Genomic DNA, 14,936 nt, shown 5'->3' with positions numbered 1-14,936 from the left:
TTTGTAAAGTACCAATAGAACTAAAAGTAGGAAAGATTTCTTTCCCCCCACCCCCAAAAAAAGAAAGTAGTGAGAACTCCAGAAAGTCAAAGCAGATGACTCAAAGCTGTTTTTGCTTTAAGAGAATCAGTAAAATAGACAGGAAAATAACACCCACATGTGGTAAAGAAGTCAGAGTGGGAGCTGTAACGGGTTGTCTTTACTCAAGACAAGAACCTCTCCACAAGCAGGGCAGTGGTGGCACATGCCTTTAATCCCAGCACTTCAGAAGACAGAAGCAGGCAGATCTCTGTGAGTTCAAGGCCAGGCTGGTCTACAGATAAAAGTTCCAGGAGAGCAAGGGTTACATGGAAGCAAAACTCTCAAATTGAGAACCCAGAATAACTTTTATAAAAACTTACAACATTCAAATGTCAGGAAGGGATAGTAATGTAATTGAGATTTTCTTTAAGATATCCCCATAGCCCTGTGCCTCTCAGGTCAACAAATCTTTCTTGTACTCCTAGGTTATCAAACTGACTGATTTCCAAAAAAATGCTGTGTCAGACTTTGGGGGTGGGGGTGGATAGGAGAGAAATTTCATTACCGTTACACTTCTGTACTTACCAGGAAATGTACTGTCATCTGGATGGATTGAACCGCTGATGCTTCTCTTCAAGAGGTGATAAATATTGGTTGCGGTCAAATCTATAAAAATAAAGACCTGACTCACTCATCTAACTCAAGAGTTAACATAATCTAGAGCCTGTTTCCATTTCACTATCAGAGGATCTGAAGGCCAGTAAGTTGTAGACAGAATACATGTTGATCAAGTCTATTCAAGTGCTGACACCGCAGAGAAAACAGCCAAGTCTCCTCATTTGTATATGCTAATCAGTAACAAGAAATCAAAACTTCCTTCCAAAAGAAGTATATACGAACTATATACATTTCTTCCTCAAAAGGTCTGCTTAATCAAAACAAGGAAAACGTAATATAGACTAGTCAAGTACACCAAAAAGCAATGCAGCTAAAATCTTTTCAAGCTGGTCATTTCTCTTTTTTAAGTGTGGCATGTTTCCTTCATAGAATGTAAAACTCAGATCTGCAGAACCTATCATTTCTTTCTGTGCTTTCTTCAAGGTGGAAAGAACGCCAAGGGGCACTACTTTCTGCAAGCATACCTTCCCAGAAAGCAAAAATTCGATGACTATGCCACCAGGAGATTCAACCGGGCAAATATTCAGTTCACCAAGCACTTGGGACACTGACATCTAATACCCACAATTTTATATCTTTTCCATTGACATACTACTGCTCAGTTCTTATAGAAACTACTTCAGAGCGTTGCACGTTCCCGGGACCATTCGACCTATGCGCCTCCCTCCGGGACTTCATCAGAAACTCAAATCCTTCGCCTCCCCGCTGCCGGTCTTTCCCGCCTCTTCTCCGCCCAGAGCTTACCGGGTTGTTTGTCGGTGCTCTCCAGGGATATCGCCTCAGTGCCGGGCTCGATCTCCCCACCCGCCACGGATCGAAACTTCCCTTCCCTCCAGGTGACCAGCAGCAAGTACCGATCCATCCTCTTCGCGCCCGGACTCAGTGTGAGATCTCAAAAGAGCCGCGCGCAACGCGCACTTCCGGTTTCCTGCCGCTCAGGTTGGCTGGAAAATAATGTCCTACGTCGGTTTTCCAGCCAATTATTGTGGGAAATTATTCTCTCAGGAGCCACACTCTCTGCTCCCCTCATAACGAAACGGCTACCGGCGGGGACCCGAGTGTGGCGGAGAAGCAGATGAGCGCACGCGACAGCAGTAGGAACCTTCGTGCTCTGGTGTCTGTGTTTCCCGCCGGACCAGTGGTGCTGGTTCCCCGGCGGGGCGGGTGCAAGCTAAAGGACGCCGCGGGTCGGGGAACATGTCCAGCTTCTCTAGGGCGCCCCAGGTGAGTTTGCGCGTTTCGGGCAAGATAGTGTGCTCAGTACGCTGACGAAAATGAAGAGCAATATTCACAGGGATTTTAGGGCAGAAGCTGAGCTTTCAGGGAAGCTGATACCCGTACCCAAGAAGTGCTTTAGGAGTCACTTACCGGAGGGTTGTGAGTCTGCCTACCACTTGCTATCGTTGTTTTGGCTCCTTTCTCTCCTCAGTCTGCCCCTTTCTTGTCTTTTGTTCCTTGCGGAAAGAGAACTAAAGTGAAATAATAGGTTGAATGACGTGGGGCAGTAAAAACCGCTAAAAGATGTTTATTTTTGTTTAGTACAATGGGGGAGGGGGAAGGGAAGGTGTGGAGCTGTAGCTGATGTAGCATAGCATGCCTGAAGCTCTGGGTTCCATCCCCAACACAGCATAAACCTGGAATTATGGTGCACGCATGTTATCGCAGCACTTGGGAGGTGGAGGGAGAAAGATCCGAAGTTCAAGGCCAGCCTTCTCCGATACTTAGTGAGCTTGAAGCCAAGCCTGCGCTGCTTAAGACTATTTATAAAGAATGAAGACCTGTTGTAGGGTTTTGACCTAGAAGTCTTAGGCATCAGAAGGATCAAGCAAGCACTCAAGCCGCCAGGTGGAAGATAAACTGTTCACAGATGGGAGATCTTTGAAGAACTAAAGGGAGAATTCAGTTAGAATTCTATTCTAGTTTACCACACAAAATACTCATATTACCAGTCGGGCTGAAACACTGGAGTGCTAAGAAGTCCACAATATATATTAAAGAATTGAATGTGGGTGTAAAGAGAAACAAGAATAACTTTTAAGAATTCTGGTTTGGGCAACTGGAAGGCTGACTCAGGGAATACTGAAACTGAAGCAGATTTTAGATAGAAGAGAAAGAATTAGTTTCTGATATGTTAATCCAAGACAACTCCTAGCCTAATGCTACTTGAAGTACATTTCCCTTAAATGTAGTTGTTACCTGTCTATAATCAGGTAAATAACAGATGTGAATATTTAAAACTTTGACAGCAAGTTGACATGTGGCAGAATTTCTATTATTTATCAAACTTTTTTAAAGTATTAGTTCACATGGAATGTGGTAAACTTGTCTTTTGCGCATGCATAGGCTAGTTTAAAATTTAGGATAACTAATACGAAACCACAAGCTTATAAGTGTATTTTTCTACCATATAATCCTTATGTATATGCATATGTAAGTACCTGGACAAAATCTTTCTGGAATAGAGATAATTTCCTTAGTTTGGAGGCATTGAAGACAGTGATTTTATCAGATGACCTAAAGATGTCTTGGAAGACAGGCCTGTAATACTAGCTATTCTTTGGCGGGTACAGGGTGAGCTCGGCGCTAAGCTGAGTAACTTGGTGAGACTCTTGTCTCAAAAGCATGAAAGGGGCTAGTGATGTGTCTCAGTGGTAGTGTGCTTGCCTGGTATCTCAGTTGTCACACACACATAGACATACTGAATCTAAGCTATACTTATCTGCATAGTTGTATTTAGCTCTCCTAGAACCGAGTTCTTGAATACTCTTCAGTTGACAGTTGGCCACTCAGCTTTCTGTGTAACATGCCTTACTATCTTAATGCCATAATGAGAAAAGACCTCAGAACTGGTAATGGAAACAAATTACACACACACACACACACACACACACACACACAAACTAGTGATAGTCTGTTTTTCAAAGTAATTGCTGGCATTAATTATAGAATACCTATGATAGTCTATAGTAATGGTTTTAATTGTTTCCATTTTAACTAGAATTTTCTTATTCTCTTTATTTCCTAGCAATGGGCCACTTTTGCTCGAATGTGGTATCTCTTAGATGGCAAAATGCAGCCCCCTGGCAAACTTGCGGTTATAGCATCCAACAAACTGCAAGGATTAAATAAACCAGTGTACCATCAGCTGAGTAAGTACTGCCTTAGACCCATCATGGGCAGCCGTGCTATACAACTCCAGAATAGGAACTTCGTGAGGATTCACAGGACTGTGTTCAAGGGCTCCTTTCTGCCTGTATATAAAGATTCTCTATTCTATTCCTTCTGGAAGACCTCATCAGGTGCTAAACTGAATTTGATGGTGTGTGTGTGTGTGTGTGTCACACACCAGTTTTTTCAGGACAGTCCCATTTGATGCTATCACTAAACAAAAACCCACCAGTAACCTCACTTGCACTCCAGTGCTGTCCTGACTTCCACTGTAAATTGAGTTTCCCTTCTTCCACTAATCTCTTCTCATGACGACATGCCTTTGAGTGGAGAGGTTTTAATAGATGTTGCCTATTTTCTAAATTTTTCTTCCCCTGGGAAGGTAGAGCCAGCTTGATGTGGTAAGTTGCCTTTCACTCTTGAATTGAAGGTTTGTTTCTGTATGCTGTTTATAAAATAAACTTTTCATTCTAGAAGAGTTTTGCTTGTAGGCATTTCGACATGACCTTTTACTGAGGCATTTTCCTGTCATATCCAAATTTTCCTCACACTGAAATGTGGACACATCCTAGTGTGCAGTCTTTGGACCTCTTCTCATTCATTAAGTTGCTGATTTCTGCCTCAGATCTCTAAAACCTATGTGTATGATAATACTTCCATATGCCCGTCTCTGTTTTTGACCTGTATGCTGAACTCTGATCCTACTGTCTGCTCAGCATGTCCTCTTGAATATCCAGTAGTCATCAGCCCAGTTAAAGACATTATACTCCTGGTTTTCCCTACCCAAACCAACCGGCCTTCTCGATTTTCCCCATCTTAATTCATAGTGTCTGTGTCCTTTCTGAAGGTGTAGTTTGAAGTCTTCTCTACATCTGTGTCCTGTGACTCTTCTTCTGTGTCCCTACACCCTGCCTAAACAACATGCTGGATCTATAAACTAGAGAGCAGCGTTCCTGCTATCCGGCACCATCTCGCCACCCCTCCCTTCTGTACCTTTTTGGACTGCTGTTCTGTACACTATCTTGCTCATACATAGTTTCTGCACAGAAAACTTTTAAGAAAAAAAAAGGCTTATTATCATTTTCCAAACAAAAGAATAAAGCACAAAGTGGGCATGTCCCCTGCAGGACTCAGTAATGGGGCTCCTGCACCTCCTAACATTATTCTCACCTGCCCCTGAGCAATCCTCTATGGCCTGCTGTTGTCTCCTTAATTGGCCTGAGAAGCACAGTTTTGCTTGGGTGGCTTTCATGCACCCTTCTCTGTCTGCATGTTCTTCCCCAGTCCTCGGTGGTTCTTTCCTCTGTGCCTTTTGTATTTCTGGCCAGTTATTTCTGTCCTGAAAAGGGCCTTTCTGGAGCCCTCGTCCAGTTGCCCATTTATCCTTTACATTTCCATTTTTTTTTTTTTCTGAAACAGCATTTAGGTATCACTTGACATGAGCCCACGTACTGTCTACCTTTCTTCACTAAACTTTAAAAAAACAGGAATTCGAAGTACCTATAATAGTGTTCCACACACAGTTTAAATCTAAGAAATGTTTGTTGTATGAGTGTTTGCATTTATGAATACTAATTAAGTAAATGAAAAGAGGAAAGAAAGAGGAAAAAAAAAAAAAAAAAAAAAAAACCCTTCCCAGCTAGTGCCTTGGCATTTGAGCTGCTAGAGTTTGAGATCTATGGAGCTGAAGCAAGAAAAAAAATGTTTCAGATGATTGGATTTAGTTAAGAGCATGGCTTTATCGTTTTTCTCATTTGTTAATCCTGTTGCTCTTTCTTCTGTAATAAACTTTCAGTGGAGTATGAGCATAATCCATACTCTGAAGTCTGTGTGTAGAATATGAATCTAAGGATTCTGCCATGCTCAAGCACCCCCTGCAGTATGTGGCCCAGGCCAGACACTCATTAGGAGTATCTTGTACAGGACAATTTTAAACAGATGCTTCACAGATACAGGCACCTCTTGGTCTTCCTGGGAGATTGGTTTTGTAGTCACTATGACAACTGGATTACTAAATATTGCACAGCACTTCAAGAAGAAATGCATGTCACAACATTTCTATCCACTCAATATCTAACCTTGTTTTTGTGGGTTTCTGTAAGGATCTTAGTACACGCCCACGCACGTGCGCACACACACACACGCACGCACGCGCACACATGCATATTAATTCTTTAACACTGAGCTCTTAACCTACAGCATTATAACTCACTTGTGAAACTTATCTAATACACATTTATCTCTCCAAGCACATCACAACCTGCCTGTACTTGAGAATATTACACAGTATTCTAGTACCAAAGTTGAGGGGCACTTTAAAGACTGAAGGCACTTAAAAAAAACCAAAACAAACACAGAGGCTACGACAGAAAATAACCTCCTTGGTGGCATTGCTTGCATTTGAGAGAGAACAAACAGCACATTGCTTTCTGTAGCCACAGCTGGCAATATGTGTATCTAACAGCTAAGGGAATTCACAAATATGATCAATGAAATCAACTGAATTTTGAAAGAAAGAAGAAGCAGCATTTGTAATAAATGGCTATTTTTCTTTAAAAAAAAAAAAAAAAGTTGGCAGACCAAAAACATACACTTTCATAGAATTGCAAGTTTATACAATTTTTTATGACTTGAGGTATTTTACCTGCTTCAGAGGTAGGTAAAAAAGCCGAGAGAAGAGTTTACTGATACTCTCATCGCCCTTCAGCTCCCTCAGAGCAGAGCTGGGACTGGAATTTGGGATCCTGCTTCCTTGCATAGGAAATTCCTATTGCTCCTCTGTGTGGTTGCTTCCTGTGCATGTATTTCCTCCTTAGGAAGGGAGGCAATAAATAGGAGACAGCTTCACTGGTCCACGGAGAAACAGCAGTGTTAAGAAACTGGAGGTAAACGGAAACAAGCACCTAACTCCTGTCCCCAAGGTTAGCACTTAACAGCCTCCTCAGTAATTATTCTGTATGTGTCCTTTAGATGCTACCAGGACACATTCTGTTGGAGCACAAGAGCAGCTGCTGTGACTGCCTGGAGGTCATCCTTTCTTAAGAATAGAAAATAGCTTTCCTATGACGTTGGAAACTGCACTTCTTCTTTTTGTTTGTTTGGGTTTTTTTGGTTGGTTGGTTGGTTGGGGTTTTTGTTTGTTTGTTTGTTTTGTTCGAGACCAGGTTTCTCTGTATAGCCCTGACTGTCCTGGAACTCACTTTGTAGACCAGGATGGTCTCAAACTCAGAAATCCGCCTGCCTCTGCCTCCCAAGTGCTGGGATTAAAGGTGTGTGCCATCAATGTCCGGAGGACATTTTCTTTATTTGCTTTTACTTTTTAAATGTTATCCCCTTTCCCAGTTTCCCTCCCTCTCAGAAACACACTGTCACATCCTCCCTGCCCCTGCTTCTAAGAGGGTGTTTTCTGCCTACCCACCCACTCACTCCCACCTCCTTGCCCTTGATTCCCCTACACTGGGGCATCTATCAAGCCTTTGTAGGACCAAGGACCTCTCCTCCCATTGATGTATGACAAGGCCACCCTCTGCTACATATGCAGCTGGAGCCATGTGTACTCCTTTGTTGATGGCTTAGTCCCTGGGAGTTAGTTCTGGGGGTCTGGTTGGTTGATATTGTTGTTCTTCCTATGGGGTTGAAAACCCCTTCAATCCCTTCTCTAACTCCTCTGTTAGAGACCCCATGCTCAGTCCAATGACTGGCTGCTAACATCCGCCTCTGTATTTGTAAGGCTTTGCAGCAGGGCTGTCAGGAGTCAGTCATATCAGGCTCCTTTCAGCAAGCACTTCCTGGTATCCACAATAGTGTTGGGGTTTGGTGACTGTATATGGGATGAATCCCCAGGTGGGACGGTCTCTGGGTGGCTTTTCCTTCAATCTCTGCTCTACACTTCATCTCCATATTTGCTCCTGTGAGTATTTTGTTCTCCTTCTAAGAAGAACCAAAGCACCCACACTTTGGTCTTCCTTCTTATTGAGCTTCATGTGGTCTGTGAATTGTATCCTGGTTATTTGGAGCTTTGGGGCTAGTATCCACTTAACAGTGAGTGCACACTGTGTGTGTTGTTTTGCAATTGGGTTCCCTCACTCAGGATGATATTTTCTAGTTCTGTCCATTTGCCTAGGAATTTCATGAATACATCGGGAAACTGAACTTCTTCAAGATTAAATTCCTGCTTGCCTCACTGTGTTGAACATGTAGCTCTCCATCAGCAAAGCTTCTCATGACCACAAGATGTCGCTACAGTCAAATTTCTAAATCACCAGCATTTGATAAATGCATTGTCTCTTAAGAATTTATTTTCAACATTTAGTAGTTTAGCAAGGAGCTGTTAACTAGGTATTAGGGATTCATAATCACTGCATACATTTCTTAGACTTCTAATAATGACTATAAAGTTGACCATTAGGTATCAGACAGTAACATAAGTAATATTTGGACTGCTTGATTTATCAGACTGACCTAACACATGATTTTGTTTTCTCTCCCTGCGCCTCTCTCTCAGAGCTGTGTGTGTGTGTGTGTGTGTGTGTGTGTGTGTGTGTGTGTGTATTACTAGGGTCTCAGACATTCTAGGCTAGCACTATACCTCTGAGATTTGACTTTTGTGGGAGATTTAGGTCAAGGAGGTGAGGACAGGGACTCACCAGCATATTATCACAGTTCTCACAGTAAGGGTTTATGGTAACACAATGACCTATGGCTATACACAGGTTCATACCAGAAACCATGTTCACATGAGGTTTTTTTATATTTGACCTTTCAAAATTGAAAGTAAAAATAAAAGCAAGTACCTTTTTTTATTGTTTTACCGATTTTGAATAGCAACTTTAAAATATTCCTCATTCCATATCTTAAAATCTATAAAACCAGTACTGCACTGGTTGAAGGGAGGGTCGGGCCTTAGCCTCTTGGCCATAAGTCACCATACACCATAATCCTAAGACTCTTGGGTTTGGCTGAAAAAATAATATCTTGAGGTAGGGTTTGAGAGAAGAGGGGTAAAAAAGCTTTAAACTAGAAGGAAATATTTGCAAACTGCACAGTTAACAAAAGACCTGGGCCTAAACTATATAAAGAACTTCTCAAACAGCACTAAAAAGCTACTGCCTAGTTTTATGGTGAACGGGTACATGACCAGGTGGTGGGTACACAAAAATCTAATACAAGCCACTACGGGAAATGCAAATTAAAACCACAGTACACTCATAAAAATGGTGATAATGAGTAAACAATGGTGGGAACAAAATGGTACAAATTAAAAATAATGATGTAGGAATTCTGACTTATTTACATTCCATACATGGATAGAAACTGTACATTTTTATTCAAATGTTTAAACTTGGGCCAGTGAATAGCTCCATGAGTGACAAACCTTGCTGTATGCCTGGTGATCTTGGTTCAATGCCTGGGAGCCTGAGAAAGGTGGAAGGAGAGAACCACATCTGGAAGGTTGGCCTCTGACCTCTGTGTGAGCTTCATGGCACATGTGTTCCTGCATTCACATTTCACATACACAGAGTAACAACCTTTAAAATTTGTGACTGGAGATCTTATCTATCTCATTAACAGAAATTTAGACGAAAGCAAGGCAGGACTGCAGCCTTCTATCACAGTGGTTCCTTTTGTATTAGTCCATGGTTCACTTAGACATAAATATTTAATCGCAGATCCATTTTATTTTGAAGTAATAGGAACAAGCTTTGACGATAACAAAAAAAAAAAAAGATTCTACATCTTAGATGTAAAAGAACTTGCTTTCATCTTAATTGTGGTGTTTTGACTACTGCCTGTCCGAAGAGTCTTTTTGACTTCTGTAAATTTTTTAAGTGACTCTAGATGTTTTGTACATTTTTACAGCCTTTTTAAAATTCCACTATAGTGCGAAGTTAAAACGCTTTCCAGTTTCTCCTTCTTTACACTAGTAATGAAAACTGACTCGCCTTCCCTACCACTGGTCCATCACCCTTGATCGAAAATAGGAACCTGTCTGAAAATTTGTGTTTAGGTTCATTCTTGGCGTGGAATCTTTTCATGCAATTTTTGGAGATTATAGTAGTATACTAATTTATAGTTTCTATTTTTAGTGACATTTAAAATATAGTTCTAGAATCTTTTGTTAGTTTTTTCCTTAGTAGTAGAATAGTGATTTAAGGTTTCAGATCAGCCAGTGACATCATACACAGTGGTTCATGTTGAAACTTGCATGTTGACATCTCAGTTTGCTTTTAGATGGATGCAAACTTGAAGGTGTTTTTCTGGAAGACGCTGTTGCAGGACATGTACTTTGGTTCTCAGGTCATCTGTCCTGTCCATTATGGTTACAGTCATTACTGAGAGTACCATTTAGGTGTAATTAGTTCAGTGTGGCTGGAAAACACCTTGTGGCCATATTTAAGCAGAAAGCCATAGTGCTCCATTGTTCTCTAAAATTGAAAAGAATAGTAATCGATTGTAATGTCTCACATTTGTTTCTAGTTCGCCTATTGGCAAAACATGCTTCGTGCTTTTATGTACAGATTGTTTTCATATTCTTTGCTATTTGTAAAGGAAAACTTGTATCATCCACTAAAAGGTAAATATGTAATAGAAATGTTTAAATGTAAACATTTTAGCACAGAGATTTAATTATCGATGAGAGGAATAAAGGGAATACAAATTATATGCCCTAAAGAATGTGTTGTCATCTTTTAAATTTTTCTTTTACGGCTTTTCTAGTGTTGAGATTCTGCAGCCAGCCTGGCAGCTCTGTCTGCCTACATGGTGCTTAACATCCAGTGAGACAAATGTGGTCAAGGCTGTTGTGTTGGGATTTTCACTTTTGAGTGTGTTGTTAACACTTTGGTAACTAAATAATCAAGCCACATTTTTTCTTAAGGCTTTGATGTTTTCATATACAGTCTCTGCCTTGTTTCTTTTTAAACCTAGGTGACTGTGGAGACCACGTTGTCATAATAAACACAAGACATATTGCATTTTCTGGAAACAAATGGGAACAAAAAGTGTACTCCTCACATACGGGGTAAGAGAACACCATGGCTAAGGAATGCGGTTCAGATGTGTGGTTTTAATGATACTGTTGCCCTTCGTTTAAAGGAAAAGGAGAGTTTTTTAAAATGGCATCTAAGGAAATACTGATTTTCCTGATGTTGCGTATGTAGCTTAGTGAACAAACACAGACCACCACCAGTCAGTAACACTCAGTCTTTCTCCTGTGATCCATCTTACTGTTCACAGTGCTGTCTGGACGCTGAAATCTCACATGGGGGCTAGAGAATGATGGCTTTTCTCTAGCTCCCGTCTTGTCTGTCTCCGTCTCTCCACAGAGATGCACTTATCCAGGTGTTCTGAGGGTTCCCAGGGACAGTGGGACTCTCTCTCCTCCATCTTCCCAGTTAGAATGTTGTTTATTGTAAAATAGATTTTGCCATGTCAATATTGTGGCTCTTAATTTTTACTGCCAGCCAGAACTCCTAAGGTTTTTTCACCTGTTCCAGTTAAATCAAGTTTCTTCCTTTTTATATGTTTTAATTGTGTTGGTCCAGTGGTAACAGATTAGCTGTTGCAGTTTAGATTTTATCTCCGTCATTTGATTTTGAGGTCCTGATGTTGCTCTCTGCGTCCACTTAACCCACCAATTCAGGTGAAGGACAGAATCTTCTTAAGTCTATCTCGGTGCTGTCATCCATTTTATGTTGACCTTCCACTCATTTTTTTAAAAATTGTATGTGTATAAAAATTTTGCCTCCATGTATCTATGTGGCCCACTTGAGTATAGTGCACAAAGAGGCCAGAAGAGGGCACTGGAACCCCTGAAACTGCAGTTACACACGGTTGTCAGCTGCCAGCCCTGATAGTCACTCCTGATTAAGATCATTCATTTCTGACCTCACTTTCGCCTTTGATGTCATAGTGTTCTTTTCCTCTCTTACCCAAGTGCTTTAGATACCTTTATGTTTTAAAGCCATAATGTGTCCGTTTACCCCCTGAAAATATGTTCTGGAAATTTTGATACAGTTTCACAGAAATAAACTCATGTGCATCTCTAGTAACGTCTGCTTCTGGCAAATCCCTGTAAACTGAGTTCTACAAAACAAGAAGTAACTGGGAAAGCATTGTAAAAAGTCCTGAGAACGTATGTTGCCTTTAACCAAGAGGCTGTGTCAGTCCCTGCAGCATCCCATGTCTTGCTGCAGATGCAGGGCAGATGCGTGACAGCAGGTGGCACAGTGCACTGGGGGCAGCCTGTGTGGGGAGGACGTCAGAGGGTACCACCTCCTCCCTGGCTGGTGAAAAGTCTCAGTGCTTTTCATGCTGCAGCTGACAGTGATGCTTTTTAGTGTACACTGTGATTGCTCCCCTCCATGCCTATGCATGGGCTGCTCCTCCAACAGAGTGCCATTAACCCTCTTTCTCAAGGGCTCCAGTTTATCCATTAGCCCTCACCTCTTGTCAACTGCTGGAGTGCCTTCCCTCTGTTCCTGCTGCCCAGGAGATGATCGCCTTCTGTTTCTCTGTTTGCTATTCGCCATACCTGTGTGTACTGCTTGCTCTCTTATGCTTTTATGTACTGTACTGTATCATAACTCTGTATTCAAAATTTACTTTCTAGTCAAAATTTTTAACATACATGATTTTAGAAAATGAGTTTTTTAAAAGGTATGAAATTCACTTCTTATTCATGACCTGACATTTTAGGATGTATATAAGTTTATGTCTTTTTTTTCGGTTTCATAAAAATTATTTTAGTCATTATATAGCAGTGTATATGTTCTACCATGCTTAATTATTCTTCTGTGTTTAAAATGAAACAAAATTTAGATATTTATAGAGTTGGGAAGAATCATAATCCATTGGCTTTATAAAATACGTAAGTTCATTTAAAATAATCCTCTGGAAAAGAAATGAATTTCAAGATAAAAGGAATGAATAGGTCTTTTGACGGGCATTTCTGGAAGCATTCTACTACTCTAGAAACACACACATATACATATATGTGTATGTGTATGTATACATATATATGCATATATATGTACATACATATATATAATGATATAATGGTTTTTGATGACTATGGGCATAATATTAGAAACAATACCAATAAGGCTTTGAAATGTTTATGGACATCTGATTATTTTCGTTTGCTTAATAGTGAGTTTTCTGTCCTTTTGTGTTACCTCCTCTTTTTTTGTTAAGTGGGGTAGAACATTATTTATTTCTTTGGGGTTCTTTTAGATAGACTTTGAAGCCCAGGCCTGTCTTGAGCTCATTATGTAGCTGAATCTGACTTTGAACTGCTTATCCTCCTGCCTCTGCCTGCAAGTGCTGGGTGTATAGAAGTGTGCTTCACTCCCAGCTTCCTAACCACTGCTTATGAGCTTTTAATCTATTAGGAATTTTAGTATATTGTCCTATTTTTGTTTCTTATTAACTTTATGATGATTTTTTTACTGTTACTTAACTTTTATATAATTTAATCTGGCCTTTGAATTGAAATTCTTCTGTTTCCTGTCTCAGGAAGTCCTCTCTGACAAGTAGTTTATGAACATCAACCTCTCACGGTTTCAGTGTTGAGTTACCTTGTCTAAACTCACTGAAGTGTGTTGACATGGCTGAGCAGAATCGCATCAGCGCTCTTCACGTCAGCGTCCTGTCTTAGTTACCTGGGCATCTCCAATGCGCAGCAAAACAGACTCCTAGAAAATATAAGTGGAATTAATTCACATGGGAAGCTTGTGGCTGTCATATCATCAGTCTTTCTTCACTTGTGAGAATCAATTGCATATCGTATTACTTGAGTTACCCACTGCTTGGGATTTGCATTAGCTTTCCAGGTCCTTTAGGAGAAAGTCCAAAGCCCTGAAATATAGCATAAGTGGTATTATGCTTTAGCATTTGCCAGCCCACTGTTAAAAATAGCAAGATGATCTTTAGTGTAGACGTTACAAAGTGGTTTTCCATGAAGGGAAAGACTATAGGAATAGATGTCTAGACGGGTGTCTTTCGTGAAAATTGAAATTCCATGAAACAAATAAGTTGTATCAGTTTGAAAATTACCCATCTTCCTCAGTAAATGTTTAAACTATTTTTTAAGTTGAGTTCCTAATATATAGTTTCTTTTCTCAGTCATCTTAAAATGCTTTCAGAATTTCTTGAAAGTTACTTAAAAGAAACTTACTTGAGAGAAATTTAAATTTGTGTAAGCCTAAATTTTTCTTTTAGAATCCACTGGATGTCCTCATTTTCTCTTTTTGCAAAAATTATTTAAATTTTTTCTTTTATTTAAAGTTGTAAACCTTTATAGCCATGGAGTGTCAGTTTCTTACACTTTTATAAATGTAATTTTCTCCTCTGACATACAGACTTTTAAAAAATTGGTTGGGGCAAATAATAGTTTTTATTAGATTAACCCATATACAGATATAAAACCAGTCTCACTGTTACACTGAGAGCCTCTGACAGAGTCTGATTTCTAGCTCTGGATCTGGTTACCAGGCTGACTCCAGTTTGTCCTTTTAAGTCTGATAGTTGATCTGAGCACTAGGAAGTATGTGACTTACTATGTAGACCCAACCCATAATTCCTAGTGATCTTTCACTGACGTTTAAAACAGGATAGTTACCTGTGTGACGAACTGGCCAGATTGCTGGCACCCACCAACATTGCCAGTACTTGGAAAGTGGAGGAGAGAAGATCAGGAGTTGAGCATCAACTTTCAGCTGTGTGAGGAGGCCGAGGCCAGCCTGAGCCATGAGACTGACCGTGTCTCAATATAAGAAGGGAGAATGAACTTGACTCAGGACCAAGTGTTCTGCCACCCCCTTTCCCGTTGTCACACCTACATTGCATAATTAGTCTCACTTGGTAAGGAACAGAAATTGACTGGCTCACTGCTGTTTCCTTTTTTTTTTTTTTTTTTTTAAATAAATGAGTGGTAATCTAGGCAGAACAAATGGTTAAATGAATGAATGACAAAATTAATATGAAAATAATTATGCCACGAAACTTTCCTGAGAAAAGCACCGGGGCAGCTGGAACGCAGGGTTGCCTGACACCCGCCAGCTACCCAC

The 14,936-nt window shown here is 40.5% G+C and overlaps 2 protein-coding genes across 2 annotated transcripts in view; one reads left to right on the top strand and one right to left on the bottom strand.

Annotated features, from left to right (window-relative positions):
• The window catches only part of Mtbp (MDM2 binding protein), a 64,577-nt gene extending 62,846 nt beyond the window's left edge, over positions 1-1,731 (bottom strand). Inside the window, exons 1-2 of the mRNA XM_021183877.2 lie at positions 1,444-1,731; positions 607-687 (exon numbers count right to left, since the gene is read on the bottom strand). Of these exons, the coding sequence (XP_021039536.1) occupies positions 607-687; positions 1,444-1,561 (199 nt within the window). The 5' untranslated portion in view covers positions 1,562-1,731. The remainder of the gene's footprint in view (positions 1-606; positions 688-1,443) is intronic.
• A 90-nt stretch (positions 1,732-1,821) lies between these two features.
• Mrpl13 (mitochondrial ribosomal protein L13) overlaps positions 1,822-14,936 on the top strand; it is a 23,756-nt gene continuing 10,641 nt past the window's right edge. The window contains exons 1-3 of the mRNA XM_021183878.2: positions 1,822-1,923; positions 3,725-3,848; positions 10,795-10,888. Of these exons, the coding sequence (XP_021039537.1) occupies positions 1,897-1,923; positions 3,725-3,848; positions 10,795-10,888 (245 nt within the window). The 5' untranslated portion in view covers positions 1,822-1,896. The remainder of the gene's footprint in view (positions 1,924-3,724; positions 3,849-10,794; positions 10,889-14,936) is intronic.

The sequence above is a fragment of the Mus caroli genome, chromosome 15 (genome assembly GCF_900094665.2).
Source record: "Mus caroli chromosome 15, CAROLI_EIJ_v1.1, whole genome shotgun sequence".
Lineage (NCBI taxonomy): Eukaryota > Metazoa > Chordata > Mammalia > Rodentia > Muridae > Mus > Mus caroli.
The sequence above is the reverse complement of the archived record's forward strand: the minus strand, read 5'-3'. Positions and strand labels throughout refer to the sequence as shown.